The sequence below is a fragment of the Crocuta crocuta genome, unplaced genomic scaffold (genome assembly GCF_008692635.1).
Source record: "Crocuta crocuta isolate KB4526 unplaced genomic scaffold, BGI_CrCroc_1.0 scaffold55, whole genome shotgun sequence".
NCBI classification, from domain to species: Eukaryota; Metazoa; Chordata; class Mammalia; order Carnivora; family Hyaenidae; genus Crocuta; species Crocuta crocuta.
In genome coordinates, this window is record NW_027530512.1 from 5,239,964 (window position 1) to 5,258,150 (window position 18,187).

Genomic DNA, 18,187 nt, shown 5'->3' on the forward strand with positions numbered 1-18,187 from the left:
AGCCCCCGCCCGCCCCCCCCCCCCCCCCCCATGTCTGCAAATCCTTGTTTGGTACCCATATAGGGTATTGTGTCAGACATGTTTCTTTTGCTTCATGGCAGTTCTCTGTGGGGACTATTTTCATCACCTGACTAGTTTGGATGAGGCTATTTTCTTCTTAAAGAAATTTGGATGGGAGCGCCTTGGTCGCTCAGTCGATTAAGCATCCGACTTCGGCCCAGGTCATGATCTCACAGTTCGTGGATTTGAGCCCCACGTTGGGCCCTGTGCTGACAGCTTGGAGCCTGGAGCATGCTTTGGATTCTGTTTCCCTCTCTCTCTATCCCTACCCTACTTGTGCCCTATCTCTCTCTCTCTCTCTCTCTCGAAAATAAATAAATATTAAAAAAATTGTAATAAGAAAAGAAATTCGAATGGATGTTATTTGCCATTTATCTCTTCACTTTAAAATCCTTTTAATTGTCCTGCCCTCTCAATTCAGGGGTTTCTACTTTAGGTAGGTTACAGGGCAGGGTTTACTCACTTGGTTTCCTAACTCAATGCTACCCTCTTGTGTTGGTACAGTAAGTGCAGTTTCCACTAAAAGTGGGGGTTTATGTGATGTCTGATTCTGCAGTACAATCTTGTTTATAGAAATCACTCCCTTTCCACTGTTTGCTTTTTTCTTTTCCTTTATTTCTAAACCTCCAAGGAGCACCTTACCCTTCCAAGTATCTCTCTCTCCCCTCAGAAACCTTGTCCTTCACAACTGCCATTTTCAGTTAATGTGTTTCAGGACCCTTTCTTTTCCCTCTCACTTGCCAGTGTTCTGATCCACCAGGTCTTAGACTTCTCAGTATTTCCTCATTTGTGCATTGGCCTGTTTCTGGGCCGCCCCTGGAAGCCAGCTGCGTCCCCCAGCCTGGGCTCGTGATTTATGGGTGGTTAGAGCTGCTTTCCTTATCAGGGAGGAGGGGTGGAGAGAGATGGGTTTAGGGGACTAGTATTACCATACAACAAGTCTGAAATCCATAAAGGAATTACCTTAGGGATGAAAAGCAGCAATAAAATTAGGTTTAGTCTATGAAGTGTAAAAATAAAATCTTAGGAGTCCCTGGGTGGCTCAGTCAGTTAAGCACCCAACTCTTGACCTCAGGGTCATGAATTCAAGGCTCATGTTGGGCTCTGTGCTGGAGGTGAAGACTACTGAAAAATCAAAATCAAAATTTTAAAATGAAAAGGACATTTAAAAAAAAGTTTTTGTAAAGAAGAGACCTTTCTTTCTTTCTTTCTTTCTTTCTTTCTTTCTTTCTTTCTTTCTTTCTTTCTTTCTTTCATGTTTTTATTTATTTTTGAGAGAGAGAGTAGAGGAGGAGCAGAGAGAGAGGGAGACAGAGGATCCATAGTGGACTCTGTGCTGAGAGTGAAGAGCCCCATGTGGGGCTTGAACTCAAACTGTGAGATCATGATCTGTGCCAGAGTAAGATCATGGGGTGCCAAAGTCGAACACTTAACTCACTGAGCCACCCAGTCACCCCAAAAGAGGCTATTTTTCTATCTTAAAAATACAATTTGAATGTAGAATGTTACATTTCATAGAGAAATGTTTAATATGAGACTATATTTCTGATACCAGTTTCATTGTATGTAATATTTGGTGACCCAAACTGATAATATGTCTTGACGTTTTTGGTGGTTTATTGTAGCTTACTGATTTTCGAGAAATTATTATGAAGATGTTGGGATTTAACATGAGAACTGCAGACAAGGAAATCATCAATCACCTAAGGCTTATTATACAAGATTATGAAGCATCTGACAAATCAAAGATCATTTCTCACTCTGAGACTGGACAGAATAATGAATAAAAAAGTTCTGTCTTTTCATTGCTGCCGTAGATATGGACATCTCCTCCAGCATCTTGAATGTGGTTACGTTATGAATAAAATGCATTGGGAATTTTTCACTTGAAAAATTCTCTTCTTTGATATTTGGCATTTAACTTTTGTCATTGCCTTGTTCTATACATTTATTTATGGTTTCGTCTAGATTGTTACTTGCAATATACAATATCTAATTGTATTTATTATTGTATTTTAATTTTTTTTTAATGTTTTATTTATCTCTAGGAGAGAGAGACAGTGTGAGCAGGGGAGGGTCAGAGAGAGAGGGAGTCACAGACTCTGGAACAGGCTCCAGGCTCTGAGCTGGCAGTCAGCACAGAGCCCGACGCGGGGCTCGAACCCACGAATCGCGAGATCATGACCTAAGCGAAAGTCGGACGCTTAACCGACTAAGCCACCCAGGCACCCCTATTATTGTATTTTAAACAGAACATTAATCAGAGCTTGTGTTCTTAGTGGTAATATATATATTTGGGGTTAACAGCCTATTTCTAGAGTGAACAATTTACTGGGTACACCCCCTTGCATATCCAGGTACAGTTGTGTTCTATACTTTGAATCTGTCTGTCTATCTTTGACTTACTGTGAGTGTGAAAATCAGATATGAAGCATTGAGTGGTAAAAAAGTAATTAAGGGCTGCCTGGGTGGCTCAGTCAGTTGAGCACCCGACTTTGGCTCAGGTCATGATCTCATGGTTCTTGAGTTTGAGCCCCGTGTCGGGCTCTGTGCTGACAGCTCAGAGCCTGGAGCCTGCTTCAGATTCTGTGTCTCCGTCTCTCTCTCTGCCCCTTGGCCCTGGCAAAACAGGAAAGCAGGGACACCCTGTCCAGAGCTTCCACCTGCAGCCCAACCTGGTGAAGCTAGAACAACCACCTTCTTGTTCAGGATTCCCCAGGGCCATGGCCCAAGGGCAGCCACCTGCTGCAGCCTCAGCATGCGGGGCTGGGAGGACTGCACTACCTCAGGAGCCAGGCAGGCTGTCACAGGCTGCCCCCTGCTGTCCAGAGCTCCCCTTTTCTGGGGAATTGCAAATACTACCAGTTCCTAGAGTCAAGCTTTCCATGAAAGTAAAGGTGCCAAGGTGTGGCAGTATTTGGAGGAGCCACTTTATGCAGGCATTAAAGAAAGATCTATAAATACAAAGAGCTCTTAGTCTTTTTTTTTTTAATGTTTTATTTATTTCTAGGAGACAGAGAGAGAGAGAGAGACAGCGTGAGCAGGGGAGGGTCAGAGAGAGAGGGAGTCACAGACTGAAGCAGGCTCCAGGCTCTGAGCTGGCAGTCAGCACAGAGCCCGACGCGGGGCCCGAACCCACGAACCACGAGATCATGACCTAAGCGAAAGTCGGACGCTTAACCGACTAAGCCACCCAGGCGCCCCAAAGAGCTCTTAGCCTTAATGCTTCTTTATGAATTGTGTCAGTAGGAACTGATTGTTCAGCCATGGAGCAGTGTAAAAGGTTAGCTATATTAATTAATTAAATTTTAATGTTCATTTATTTTTGAGAGAGAGAGAGTGGGGGGGGCAGGCAGAGCGAGAGGGAGAGAGAATCTGAAGCAGGCTCCAGACTCTGAGCACTCAGCCCACAGCCCAACTTGGGGCTTGAACTCATAAACTGTGAGATCATTACCTGAAAGGAAGTCAGACACTTAACCAACTGAACCACCCAGTTGCCCCTAATCTTTTTTTTGTTTACTTTACACGTACTGTACTTGATTGAAAGCCTATGGTACATATGATGTTTAATATAGTTGGCCTCAGCTTTTTTTTTTTTTTAAGGTTTATTATTTATTTTTGAGAGAGAGAGCATAAGTGGATAAGGGGCAGAGAGAGAGGGGTATAGAGGGTCCGAAGCAGATTCTGGGCTGACAGTGAGTCTGATGTGGGGCTTGAACTCACACTCACAAACCATGAGGTCATATCTTGAGCTGAAGTTGGATGCTCAACCAACTGAGCCAGCCACGTGCTCCTAGTTGATCTCAGCTTTGTTCACACTGACTTCAGTGAGTTGCATGTGGGCTTTCTGGGCTTAAGACTGCTTACTTGCTGCTGTTGTCACTGGTTTGTTTTATTTCAGGAAAATGGTGGGTACTTTCATGTAAAATCATATTTTTAATTCCTTCTCTGGCAATTCTTTCCTGGATTCTTAGCTTTACATAATTATAACTACAATGGAACCAGCATCCTAAAGGCATGAAGGTGAGTCCTACTCCAACATCACATGATCTTCTAATTCTATTAGTTAACAAAAAATGTCCAGCCACAACAGATCCTAATGAACTCGGTGATATCAGTTCTTGTACACAGGAAACTTTTTTCGACATCTGAAATTCCTAGGGGGCACCTGGGTGGCTCAGTCGGTTAAGCACCTGATTGGCTCAGGTTATGATCTCACGGCTCATGGGTTCAGGCCCCACGTCAGGTTCTGTGCTGAAAGCTCAGAGCCTGGAGCCTGCTTCAGATTCTGTGTCTCCTTCTTTCTCTGCTCCTCCCCAATCACACTGTGTTTCTCTCTCAAAACTAAACATTAAAAATTTTTAAAAATTAAAAAGTCCCTGGGAGCTTAAAAGGCTTCCCCTTGGTGGACTCATTGGGCCCCTGTGGCCCCGAGCTTTGCTAATTCCTTTTTTTTTTTTTTTTAGCTCTGCTAATTCTTGAGCAGAAAAGAAAAGGGAGAAGGACTTCTAGTATCTGGAACTGTCTTTATGAGAACTGCTTTCAGTCCTGTGGTCAAATCACTACCACATTCTTCAATGATGAGAACTGGGTTTAGATGAGTCGTTCAGATAAGTAGTTCTCAACTTTCGAGATGTATCAGAATTATCTAATGAACTTAATCCCCCCTCCCACTCCACACCCAGGACTATCCTGAGATTCCAGTTCAGTTAGTGAGGTGTAGGGCTGAAGCCCGGATATGTTTTCAGAGCACCTTAAGTGCTTTGGGAAGCAGTTGTGACAGTGTATTTGTTTCCTGTTGTTGCTGTAACAAATCGTCCAAACTTTGTGGCTGGAACAGTCTTTATTGGACTACCTTTCTGGAAGTCTCATTCAGGTGTTAACAGGGCTTGCATGTCACTTCTGGAGGAGCGGAAATCCATTTCCTTGCCTTCCCCAAGTTCTAGAAGACGCCCAGCTCTTGGCTTATTGCTACCTTCCTCCACCTTCAAAACCAGGGGCATCAGGCCCTCCAGTCTTCCTCACACTACCAGGTCTCCAGTTCTCTTCCTCCTCTTCTCCTCCTCCCCTTTTTAAGTACTTTTGGGATTACACTGGACACACCTGGACAATCCAGACTAATTCTTTTAAATTCAGCTGATTAGCACCTTAATTCCCTTTTGCCAGGTAGCCTAAAATACTCACAGGTTCCAGGGATCAGGACATAGGCATTTTTGGGCAGCCATGATAATGCCTACTATAGTTTATCTACCCAGATTGAATACATGTATGCCTTATAAACAGGCAATTCTACTCCTACATATATACCTACCTCCACACTAAAAGACATTCACAAAATTATTCATGGCAGCATTGTTTGTAATTGCCCCAAACTAGAAACTGCCCAAATGACCAAAAGTAGAGTTAACAGTGACAACCAGATCCACTAGTCAAGCAATCAGATCTCCTTCGTTTGTGGGACAGGGAGAGGTCAACTGCAATGATGAATTTTCTTAGGGGCCAAACTAGAAAGTGACTCTAGGCCTAAGACTGGGGTTGTGGCAAATGGAGGACAGCACGAGTTTGAGAAGAAATGGTAAATTTATGGGGCTCCACTTAGCATGCAGTAAAACTCTAACAGTGAGGAAAGCAGTGGCCTGGAAGGATAAAGTTCTTATTGAATATCTGTTATTAACCAGCCTTGTAACCCTTGGTCAAGTCTTGGGTTGAACGAAAAAATTTAAGATTAACCTCAAAATTAGGAAATGTGGCCTGGATTTCTGACTTGTGACTCTGGGGTTTCAGGCAGTCCCAATTGCTGCAGGATTTTTTTTACTTCAAAACCCAGGATTCGTTGTCTTGCTGCTTTGAAAAATGAAGAGGTGGACGCAAAGTGAGCAACAGAGAAAAGTTTATTAGAGTATAAGATCTGAAAGGAAGAATAGTGCGAAAGCTCTCTTTACAGAGAGGGAGCATTCCACAGTGAGCGCCCCCAGACTATAGGCAAGGACCTTTGTTTTGTAAGGTTCTGGTCAGCCCCCTCCTTCCCTAGCGCCCCCCCCCCCTTCCTTCTCAGGTTCTACCCTTATGGGCTTGATAGCTCTAGGCGCTGGGTTGTCCATTCCTGATTGGCTCATATCCATTGTATGTCTATGGCCGTACCATTCCTTGCCCGTGGTATGTTTTATGGTCTACTAATTTTTAGTTAGGTCTCTTTAGTTAGGTTTTTTATCTAATTCCTGAGGGAATCCTGAGGGGTAGTAGGTGGTGTCTGTTACATTCTCAAGAGGAACCTTATTCCTGAGGGAATCCTGAGGGGTAGTAGGTGGTGTCTGTTACATTCTCAAGAGGAACCTTATGCCCGAGGGAGTTTGCTGAGGTCAGATACTCCCAGCATTGTTCCAAAATTCCATTTTTTCCCCACCCTGGGACCTCAGGTCCTGACCTTTCCGTCTCTGCCTATTTTATCCTGTCTTTTCCCTATCATACAACTACCCTAGCAGGTACATTTTTCAGGTAAGATTAATGGAGGTTGTTGACTCCAAGACAGGAGCCAGTAGGAATAGCCAGGTTTTCTGTTGGGGACCGTTCCCTCAAATGAAAAGTGCCATTTTCCGGCGTGAAAGCCTGGGAGATCAACATCTTCCCACGAGCCTAACTACAGTGTCTCCTTCCGCAAAAAGGGACCATTAGGACTTCAACACCCTACTCTGAACGTTCGCCTGCGGGACACATGCTAGCGTCAAGTGCAGCTGCTGCTACGGAAACCACGTGCCTGGGCAGGAGTCCCATTCAAGATCTACAGTGGATGCAGCCAAACTGGCGGTGGGGGATCGTTTCCCCGGCTGCGCGGGGCAGCCCGGCCAGTCCTGAGCTACCGTTCAGAGGACCCGCACTACTGCGCCTGCGCCGCGCCGCGCCACACGGGCCTCGCAAGGAGTTACTGTGCGGGGCGGGGACCGCGGACGCTCGTACTTGGGGCGGTTGACGAGCGTCGCTGAAGGCGGAAGTGGGCAAAAAAGACGCAGACGACCTTGGTGGGGACTCGTTGGCAGATATGATTGGAGGGTGGAGGAGCCGTTTCGGTTCGCGCCTCCGTGTGGGGCGGGAAACTCGCTGAGGAGGGGGCGGACCTCGCGATTCCAGCCCAGCCCAACCGAGGGGCGGCCCCCCGGGGAAGAGTTTGGCGCGCGCGGGAGCGGCCGCTGGCGGCCGGGCGTTCGCGGCTGTGCGCGCGGTGCTTTCCCCGGGGGAGTTCTGGCGGGGTTCCCGCGCGGGCAGGCTCTGGTGGCGCCCACGCTCCCCAGTCGGAGCGTCAGGGCAGACCCCGGGACCATTTTAAAAACTCAGGTGACACTTGCTCGGCCAAGGTCAAGGCCTGCGCGCTGTGTGAGGCCACCCTGAGCTGGAGCGCCGCGTGGCCCCCAGTGCCCGGGGGAACCTCGGGGTCGGTCTGTGCCGGAAGGGTCGTCAGCTCCCCCGCGCAGATCTAGGGCTGGGGAGGGACGGACGCTACTTAAACTAGACTCCAAGTGACCCACGTGTGTGTGTGTGTGTGTGTCTGGGGGTGAGGACGCTGCCTCCCTGCAGACGTTCACTCTGCAGAAGTGAGATGGGGTTTTGCTTGCGGAACAGGCCGGGAGGGAGGCATCTCGTGAGGACTGGTAACCGCGAGCTTTGGGGTACGATGCTTTCGTTGCTGGAGGAACCCGGCTAGGTTCTTACTGCTTTCAGCTCAGTTATCCCAGTACAGTGCTGAAGATAGGTTGCTCAGCAAAGAAACCCCAAATACCGGGGTTTCTTTCGTAAACCATGTCTAATCTATGGCAGAGCTTACTTACTGAACTTGATTCATTATTTTGGGGTTTTTCTTTATTAACGGTTTTATTGGGATGTAGTTTACATCGCATAAAATTCACCTGTTTTAAGTGTGCAATTAATGATCGTTAACATATATACATAGTTGTATAGCTGTTACCATAGTGGAATTAGAGACTTTGGCGATTTTTTCCCTAGCAATTGCCTTTATTCTCAAAGTTCGCACAAGTAGACTTTTAAAGGTACAGTGTACTGACTCTGAAGATGTACGCTCAAATCGTGTTATACCTGAGTAGATGAAATTAAGAGGAGACTTGAAACATATTTTCCTAGGTGTTGCGGGTAGTGAAACTTGTGTATTGCAATCCAAAGAAATACTGTATCAACTGTCTCATTTGCTGAGGAATATGGCATAAACCCCATTTTACAGGTGAAGAAAATCAACTTTGAAGGATAAGTTGCCTAAACATCTTAGGTGTGCCTAGGCTAAGGCCCAACCCTCAGTGCCTTATCTTTCCATTTATTGCCTTTGCCACTTCATCAGCCTGCTTTTCAATTATATCTATGTATGTATGACCTGTACTTTCACTCATTTATTGAGCAAATAACTATTGGGTGACCACTATGCCAACAGCAACATAAAACTGCTCTAGATGCCAAAGATACCACAGCGAACCAGCTAAATTCCTACCCTCCCGCTAATATTCTGGCAGAGGAGACTATGATCAATTAAAGAAACACCGTAATTTTAGATATTGAGACATGGCATTTAAAAAAAAAAAGAGGCAAACCAGGAGTATAGGGAACAGCAGTGGGAGACAGGATCTGTCTTGAGCAGAAATCTCAAAGAAGAGAGGAAGTTGGGATGTAAGAAAAAAAGGATTTGGCTTGAACAACTGGAAACATGGAGTTGCAGTTTACAAAGTTGAAATAAGGTAACACTGTGGAAGGGTGAGGTTTTTGAGTTAAGGTTATGAATGCAGCTTTAGATGCTTTTGGATGCCTCTTAGACATCCCATTGGAGATGTGGTATTTAAATCCATGAGGTTGCGTGTCATTTGACCTTGGGAATGGCCAAATTCAAGGAGATGAGGGGGAACCAGGAAGAAAGATTGAAAAGGGGAATGTATGTTACAAGGATACTCAGGAGAGTGTAAAGCCTGAGAAGATAAGTGAAGAAAGTGATTTGTGGAAGAGGGGGTAATGGACATTGTTAAATGTTAATAAATTGACCAGGTTAGAGAAGAGTGAGAATGACCCCAACTGTAAGAGAATAAATATCCAGTTAAATAACATGGGTTTGCACTGCATGGGTCCATGTGGATTTTTTAAAATAACTATTGTACAGCACTATAAGCGTATTTTCTCTTCCTTGTGATTTCCTTAACATTTTCTTTTCTTTAGCTTTGTTGTAAAGATACAGTGTATAACACATATACAAAATATGTTTAATCAACTGTTTATGTTATCAGTAAGGCTTCTGGTCAACATTGGGAGTCAATTTATTTTAAAAAGTCATGTGGACTTTCAGCTGTGCCAAGGGTCGTTTCCCCACCCTACCTCCCTTTGGTAGTCAACTGTATATAAAGTCTTTTGATATAAATGTTTATACTGACAGCTACTACAGAAACAGTGTTTACCCCTTTTTGCGAAGGTGTATATTTTTACAAGCTTTCTGGAGTGATGTTATCAAACACTTAAATGTGTGCTTTGACCAAGTAGTTTCACTTGTAGGCACTTATCCTACAGAAATATTTATCCATGCACGCAAAGATAGATATATTATACACACACACACACATATGAGTGTTTATCATAGTATTCTTTACAATTGGGAAAAAAACAAATTTTCATCAAGATGGATGTAGTTTTAAAGGAAAGATATTAATGTATAGAGGGGCACGTGGGTGGCTCAGTTGGTTTAAGCATCCAACTCCTGATTTCGGCTCAGGTCATGATCTCGCGGTTTGTGAGTTCAAGCCCCACTTTGGGCTCTGCACTGACAGTGCGGGGCCTGCTTGGGATTCTCTCTCCCCCTTCTCCCTCTACCCCTACTCCACTTGCTCTCTCTCTCAAAATAAAGAAATAAACAAAAAAAATTTTTTTAATAAATACATAAATAAAGGAAAACTATTAGTGTATAGATATGAAAGATAACTTCTACAGCCTGAAGTTTGTCCCTCTAGAATTCAAATATTGAAGACCTAACCCTAAGTGTGATGGTATTTGGAGGTAGGACCTTTGGGAGGTGATTAGGTTTAGATGAGGTCTCACAGGTGGGACTCCCATGATGGGATTAGTGTTCTTAAGAAGAGGAAGAGAGACCCGAACTCTCATCTCTTCTGCCATGTGAGGACACTAAAGCCATGAAGTAAGTAAGTGCTTGCCAGAACTGAATCGACTGGTACCTTGATGGAGTTCCTAGCCTCCAGAACTATGAGAAATAAATGTTGTTTAAGCACCCCCAATCTATGGTATTTTGTATGGCAGCCCTAGCTGATAAGACAGATAGCCTTATTGAATGATAAAGTTGGTTTATCTAATAGAATGTATATGATCTCATTTATGTTAATATACCTTAGGAGGCCTGTCTAATCACACTATCAAAAATTACTCCCTCATTTACTTTCCCTGATACTGTTACCCTTTTCTATCTGTAGCACTTATCACTGTCTAAAATTATTAGTTTTTATACTCATTTGTTGTCATAGTAGAAAGTAAGTTCTATAAGATTTTTGCCTTTCTTGTTTATCTTTCTATCCCCAGTGCTGGGGTATATAACTTTTAGAAACATTGTTTTATGGAAAAAAACCTGAACAGAGAGCAGCAAATTAGACCACAAATTCTTTCAAACTGTTTCTTTCAAAGAAGGGATGGTGGCAAATTTCCCTACTCTTGAGTGTGGGCTAGACTGAGTGACTAGCTTTCATTAAGTGGAATATGGCAGAAGTGGAGGGATGTTAATAGGTCCTAAATGGCACCATGACTTCCTCCTCACTCCTTCTCTTGTATCATTCATTTGGGCAGACCAGCTGCCCTGTCATGAGAACATAGCAAGCAGTGCTTTGGAGAGTCCTCTGCAGCAAGAAACTGAGGCCTGCTCCCAGTAGTCAGTGAGGAACTTAGGCCTCCAACAGTTTTGGTCATCCCCAGTCAAGCCTTCAGATGACTGCATCTCCAGGTGATGGCTTGACAGCAAGGTCACAGGAGGAGAGAAGGACTGTAAGCAGGTCCTCTGTAGTGGACTCTGGAGAAGATTCTGTACCAAGATTCTTAGGCCATGTCAGATTCCCGGCTCCTTTACTGGTCCTCTCCTTGCAACAAGGGCTATGTTGACTGAGATTTTTAGACTTAGGACTTTCTACTTGTTCTGTAAGTTACTGAGAAAAGAGTGTTAAATTCCATGTATAGTTCTGTCAGCATTTACTTTTTAGTTGGTGAAAGTTTGTACTCAAATTTAAGATTTTTACTTTTCTGTTGAATTACTCCTTTTTATCATGAAATCTCACCTTTATTTCATGTGATACTTCTTGACTCACGTCTACTTTGATTTTTAAAAAAAATTTTTTCTTTTGATGTTTTATATATTTTTGAGAAAGAGACAGAGCATGAGCAGGGGAAGGGCAGAGAGGGAGGTACTGTGTCTGGTATTAACATAGCGAAACCACATTTCTTTCAGTTGGTGTTTGCATGGCAATTTTTTCCCCCATTTTTTCTTCAACCATTCTGTGTTGTTATATTTAAAGCATATCTATTTTATGAGGCGACTGGATGGCTTAGTCTGTTAAGCGTCCGACTTCAGCTCAGGTCATGATCTCATTGGTTCATGAGTTTAAGCCCCACATCCAGCTCTGTGCTGATAGCTTGGAGCCTGGAGCCTGCATTGGATTCTGTGTCTCCCTCACTCTCTGCTCCTCTGCCACTCAGGTTCTGTCTCTATCACTCAAAAATGAATAAACGTTAAAAAACATTTTAAGGGATTCCTGGGTGGCTCAGTCAGTTAAGCATCCGACTCCAGCTCAGGTCATGATCTCATGGTTTCGTGTGTTTGAGCCCTGCATCGGGTTCTGTGCTGAAGCTCTGGGCCTGGAGCCTGCTTCAGATTCTGTGTATCCTTCTCCCTCTGCCCCTCCCCTGATCACACTGTCTCTCTCTCTCTTAAAAATAAATAAAACATTAAAAAAATTTTAAAGCTTATCTATTATATAAACAGCATATAGTTGAGCTTTGTGTTTTTAAATCCAATCTTATAATCTGCTTTTAAATTGGAATGTTTAGACTATTGATGTTTAAAGTAAATTCTGATGAAGTTGGATTTCAGTCTACCATGTTGCTGTTTATTGTCTATTTTCCCCCCTCTATTCTTTGTTCATATGATGGTTAATTTATGGGTAAGCTTGGCTGGGCCACAATGCCCAGATATTTGGTCAAATATTATTTTAGATGTTTCTGTGAGAGTGTTTTTGGATGAGATTAACATTTAAAGTGGTGGACTTTTAATAAAGCAGAATGCCCTCCATTATGTGGGTGGCCTCATTCAATCAGTTGAAGGTCTATTCAAAACAAAACTTGACCTCCCCTAAGAAGGAATCCGCCAGCAGATTGTCTTCAGACTGCAGTTGTGACATTGGCTTTCCCTGGGTCTCCAGCCTGCTGGCCTACCCTGTAGATTTTAGATTTGCCAGGCTTCATAATTGCATGAACCAATTTCTTAAAACAAAATCTCTTTCTACATATGTACACACATTCTATTCATTCTGTTTCTCTGGAGAACCCTAACTAATACAGTTTCCTAATGTTTTCCTTTATCTCTTTCTTTAAATTGAATATTTTAATTTTATTGTATTTTTCTTTTATATTTTAATTATACACTGTGTTATCTTTAGTGATTGTCCTTGACAAAGAGATTAAAAAATGCATATGTATTTGACTTATGATAACTTACTTTAAGTTAATAATTTTCTAATTTCTGCCCCAAATTAAGAAATTTATCATACTTTAACTCCATTTTAAACTACCTTATACCCACTGTACTATTATCATGTACTTTTCCAAATGCAATAAATCCCACAAGACATTATTATTATTGTCATTATTAACTGCTAGTACTTATTTCTGTTTCTCTACACATTCACCAATTCTGGTATTCTTTATTCCTTCCTCCTATTCTGTGTTTCTAAAATGGGCTAATTTTCCATCAACCTGAAGAATTTCATGTAGTAATTCTTATAGTGTAGTTCTTACAGCAGTAGTTCCCTTCAGTTTTGTTTTTCCTGAAAACTTGTTTATTTAATCTTAATTTTTGAATGGCATTTTCATTGGGTGTAAAACTCTAGGATAACAGGGGTTCCCCCCACCCCCGCCCAGCACATTGAAGATGTCATCCACTTTCTGATTGCTTTAGTTAAAAGTCAGCTCTCAGTCTTGTTGTATCTTTGAAGGTAGTGTGTCTTAACCCCACTGCCCCATGGTTGCTTCTAAGTTTTTCTCTGTCTTTAATGTAAACACTCTGACTATGATGTGCTTTGGTATGATTTTGTTATCTTTATCATGCTTAAGATTTGCAGAGTGAATTGAATCTGTAGGTTGATGTCTGTCATCAGGTTTGGCAACTTTTTAGTCACCGTTTCTTCAACCCTGTTGTTTCTCTTATTATGAGACTCCAATTACAGACATGTTAGATCTTTTGAGTGTGTACCACATGTCTTGAATGTAATTAAAAAAATTTTTTCTGTCTGTGCTTCAGCTAGGTTACTTATTTTGACTGGACTTCAAGGTCATCAATCCTGGTGGCTGTGCTTCTAGGACATGAAGCAGAAAATATGGAATTAGGTCTGAAACTGTAAACTAGCTTTAGAATAGGGAGATGTTACCATTCCCTAGCAACTGGTATTCAAAGCAACTTGTGAACATAATTAGCTGTGTATCTAAGCTATTTATATATATGATGACAAAGCAAGTTTTGACAAATGTCATTTTTTATTGCAGTATAGTTATTTTCAATTCCTTTCTCCTTCCTCAAATCTAATTAATAAATCCCCTTTTGGGAATTGTTGTGGTAGAAGTGCTTTAGTCCATGTGTAATGGCTTGACCATCACAGTATTATATTAGTACAGTAAAACCTTGGTTTGCAAGCATAAGTCATTCCAAAAACATGCTTGTAATCCAAAGCACTTGTATATCAAAGCAAATTTTCCCATAAGAAATAATGGAAACTCTGATGATTCATTCCACAACCCAAAAGGATTCATATAAAAATGATTACAATACGGTAATATAATATAAAATAATAAAGAAAATTAAAAATATAAGGAAAATTAACCTCTTTTTACCTTTGAAAATCTTTGTGGCTGGGGTGAGGGAGACGAGAGAGGAGCGTTATTGTGTAGGATGTCTTTCACTATCTCTAACAGAATCACTGCTATCTGTTGGCTCAGATAATAATAATAAGCTCTTGTCGTATACTGTATTTAATGTAACTGGCAATAAGGCAACAGAGGAAAGGGTCTATATCTGCAGGCAGCCTCACCTAGAATGAAGCAAAGCATTCCTAAGCTTCCTCTTGTATGGAAAAGCCACAGACTGTCCATAGGTGCTTTGAAGTGACAAAAAATACACTAGCGTCACTTGTGGACACCTTCCAACCTTCTGAAAAATCGCTGATTTCTGCCAAACACTGTGGCCTGAGACCAAACATCTGAGCATGGGAGACGATCACCCACAATCCCACAGTAAGAAAGAGAGAAAACCATCGGCTCAGTTGTGATCATGTGATGTTCAGCATCATGTACTACTCGTATTGCAAGACATCGCTTGTTAACCAAGTTAAAATTTATGAGAAATGTTTGCTTGTCTTGAGGAACACTCAAAGAACAAGTTACTGTAATTGAAGGTCTTACTGTATTTAAGTAGAGGTTTCTACCCAATCTTGAGGGGATGGTTTCTGAAATGACATTCCTCAAAGGAATATTTGTATGACTGAAGAGCTATTTTCATTAGAAATCCATTGTTTCTCTCTCTCTCCAAGTATATATTTCTTTTTGTTATTCTTTTTTTTTTTAATGTGTGAATTCTTTTTAAATTTTTTTAATGTTTTATTTATTTCTAGGAGAGAGAGAGAGAGAGAGACAGCGTGAGCAGGGAAGGGTCAGAGAGAGAGGGAGTCACAGACTCCCAAACAGGCTCCAGGCTCTGAGCTGGCAGTCAGCACAGAGCCCGACGCGGGGCTCGAACCCACGAACCGCGAGATCATGACCTAAGCGAAAGTCGGACGCTTAACCGACTAAGCCACCCAGGCGCCCCTCTTTTTGTTACTCTTTTATTATGTTTCTTTTTATTAAGTGACATTTGAAAGTTAATTGATCAATTGTCTATTGGTACAGGGTGCATCTGAAAGACAAAAGGCAGAAACCATTTGGGATCTGTTGGCAGATATGAACAGATTCACCCTCTATATGAATATGAAGAGAAGAAGATCCCATCACAGCCTGTAGAAGCTGGGAAAGGCAAGAAAATTAATGCTCCCCTAGAACTTCTGGACGGAATGAATCTCTGTCAACACCTTGATTTTAGTTTGGTGGACTTGTATAGGACCTCTAACCTCCATAAGTGTAACATAATAGATTTATATTGATTTAAGCGTCTGAGTTTGTGATAATTTGTTGCAGCAGTGATAGGAAAGCAATACACTATCCCTCCTCCATTCATTCCTGCAAATATACATATCATTTTCAAATTATAAGGACATGTAGTTGGATATAATTTCCTGCTGCAAATGTTACTCAGAGCCTCCTGCATGATGTTGCCTGATTGTTTGATTTACCTTTTTGATAAAAAAAAGATTACAGGAATTTTAAAAAGACAGAGAAAAGAGGGGCTCTTGGCTGACTCATTTGGAAGAGTATGCTACTCTTTTTTTAAAAATTCTTTTAAAATGTTTATTTATTGAGAGAGAAAGATAGAGCGTGCACACACGCAAGTGGTGGTGGTGGGGGCGGGGGGGCAGAGAAGGAGACACAGAATCCCAAGCAGGCTCCAGGCTCTGAGCTGTCATCACAGAGCCCAACATGGGGCTCAAACCCACAAACTGTGAGATCATGACCTGAGCTGAAGTCAGATGCTCGACTGACTGAGCCACCCAGGTGCCCCTAGCATGCTACTTTTGATCTTGAGATCATGAGTTCAGGCCCCATGCTGGACATATACAGCTTACTTAATTAAGTAAAATAAAGAAGAAAAGATACCATGAACATTTCATAATGAAGGTAAAAACAAGTTTTGATTGATTTTTGAAGAAATATGATTTTTATTAACCTTGTCTTATGCCAGGAGATAATTGATAAATGTTGAGTCATTTGTTGGGCTTCTTCTTAATGAAGAATCAAAGGAAACAGTACAGCATGGTCAACTGGAAGCCTTTCTGCCTTTGTGATGTATAGAGAGAATATGCAAGTAGAGCCTGAAGGTCTAGTGTGACACTGAAGAGAAGGTATAGGAGAAGAGGGCTGTGGGAGCTGAGAGTTGAGGTGGTGGTTAGAGAATGAAATTTTCTAGTTTTCTATTTCTGGTGTCGAGCAATTCTTGAGTTGACTAAGTCCAGGGTTCTTTCTGAATCTGCATGTGAGAGCTTGAAGTGGGATAGAGACAGTCATTACTGGTATACTGGTCCTCACAAATGAAAAAATAAATCCGTGATTTGTAGCATTTGTTGATTTTAATTGTGGAAATACCACCACCATGGTGATTGCAAGTAACCAACATGTTCCCGAGTGTGGAACTAGAAAGAGATATGAACAGTCAGCTCTCAGGCAGGAGCTGGAATGAACTGTCTTCAACAACACATCACTGAATATAGGTGAAGGTCACTGGAATTAAACAGACACACTACTCACGAAGCTATCCTGTTGGATGGGCCATCTACTGTGGCTGTTGAAATTTGGGACTACAGCATGAATTGGGTAGAGAAGTGTGTGAACAAGGTTCCTAAATCTTTATTGAGTGAAGAGTTAGAGAGTAGTTGATTGGTAAGAATTCATAAGAGCAGGTTTCCTGGGGTTGGAGGGGCAGGGAGGGATACTGTCAACGAAGCTAGTGGAAGTGTTGTTCAAATACCTTCAATTAACCCTCATAGCTAATTTATGTAAAGTACAACTCTGGTTTATGTTTATGTGAAGTAAAGCTCCACGTGATTCAATTTGTGTGTGGGGTTCCAGTTATAAAGGAATAATTCAGTAATCAAAAGTAGTTGATGTAGAGGCCGCTTTCAGTCAAACAAGGCTCGAGCAATGGAATACAGACAGGCCCATAAAGCGACCCTCCTCAAAATACCCATAGGTCCTAACTAACCAATGGGCTAACTAGGCACAGTTACCAAAAAAAAAAAGAGAGAGAATTCCATACATCACCACACCCCCTCATCGTCCCCTTTTAAAGCAGTCCCCACCCCGTGCCCCATGGGAGTCTCTCCTCTGCAGTCCCTTCGGCCACCCCCTTGCTGTGTATTCAGTTAACTCTCTCTCTGTTCTGCCTCACCAGAATTCTTTCACCTCCCAGAGGCGTGTGCCCCACCAGCTTCCACGGGATTGGCTGATCTAGAGACACCCTATTTAGACACGACGGTTGATAGTAATTCCAGTCAAGCAACAAAGAAATCCAATATTCATAATTCACAATAATACCTTCCATTTTTTACTCACTATATTTCTCACATTCGAAAACCCCTTTCCCTCGTGTTAAAAGAAAAATGTCCATAATTTACTCATCTTCTGGCTTTTATTCAGCAGTTCATGAATCAGGCAGCATCCAAGCTAGCAGATAGAAAATCTCTCCAAGGAGCTGTACGAAATGAAAGACTTCCACAGGCATCAGGGAGCAGGCACAGGGAAGCCCTCCTAGGTAGAAGCAGACGGGCTATTGCAAGGTTACTTTCCTTACATGGAGCGAAGGGAAGTCTCAGAGGCAGCGCGTCAGGTGACTTGTGTTGAACAGGGAAACACTGATTAGGTTCCTCGGCCTTCCTTTTCTGGGAGAACCAAGCATGAAATTGAGTTAAATTTCCCTCTACTGACGTGGGTCTTAGCTCTATGTTGGGCCTAATCTGGTTGCTCTGACGCTTCTTCACCCTACTCTCAACCTTCTTCAAAAACTCTAGAGCCAGCATCCATGTCGCCCAGGACTTTAACTTCCCCTCCTCTTTTTTCTGCCTTTTGTTTCTAGTTTCTTTCCAAATCAAATGTATCATTTCTTTAATAATTTTTTCTCCTCTTATTTCCCATTTTTACCTGACAAAAGTTCAGAAACCGAGCTTGCCAACTCAGAGCCCAGAGTTTA

The 18,187-nt window shown here is 42.3% G+C and overlaps 1 protein-coding gene and 1 long non-coding RNA gene across 5 annotated transcripts in view; both read left to right on the plus strand.

Annotated features, from left to right (window-relative positions):
• Window positions 1–1,967, plus strand: part of LOC144234046 (uncharacterized) — a 44,675-nt gene extending 42,708 nt beyond the window's left edge. For all 4 annotated transcript variants that reach the window (XM_077767193.1, XM_077767191.1, XM_077767194.1 and 1 more), the window contains one exon: window positions 1,686–1,967. In XM_077767193.1, coding sequence (XP_077623319.1) covers window positions 1,686–1,847 — 162 coding nt within the window. In that variant the 3' untranslated portion in view covers window positions 1,848–1,967. The remainder of the gene's footprint in view (window positions 1–1,685) is intronic.
• Window positions 1,968–7,621: 5,654 nt separating this feature from the next.
• Window positions 7,622–15,496, plus strand: LOC144233987 (uncharacterized). The gene is made up of 2 exons (XR_013335825.1): window positions 7,622–7,721; window positions 15,241–15,496. It is a non-coding gene; the product is annotated as an uncharacterized LOC144233987 (long non-coding RNA).
• Window positions 15,497–18,187: the final 2,691 nt, after the last annotated feature.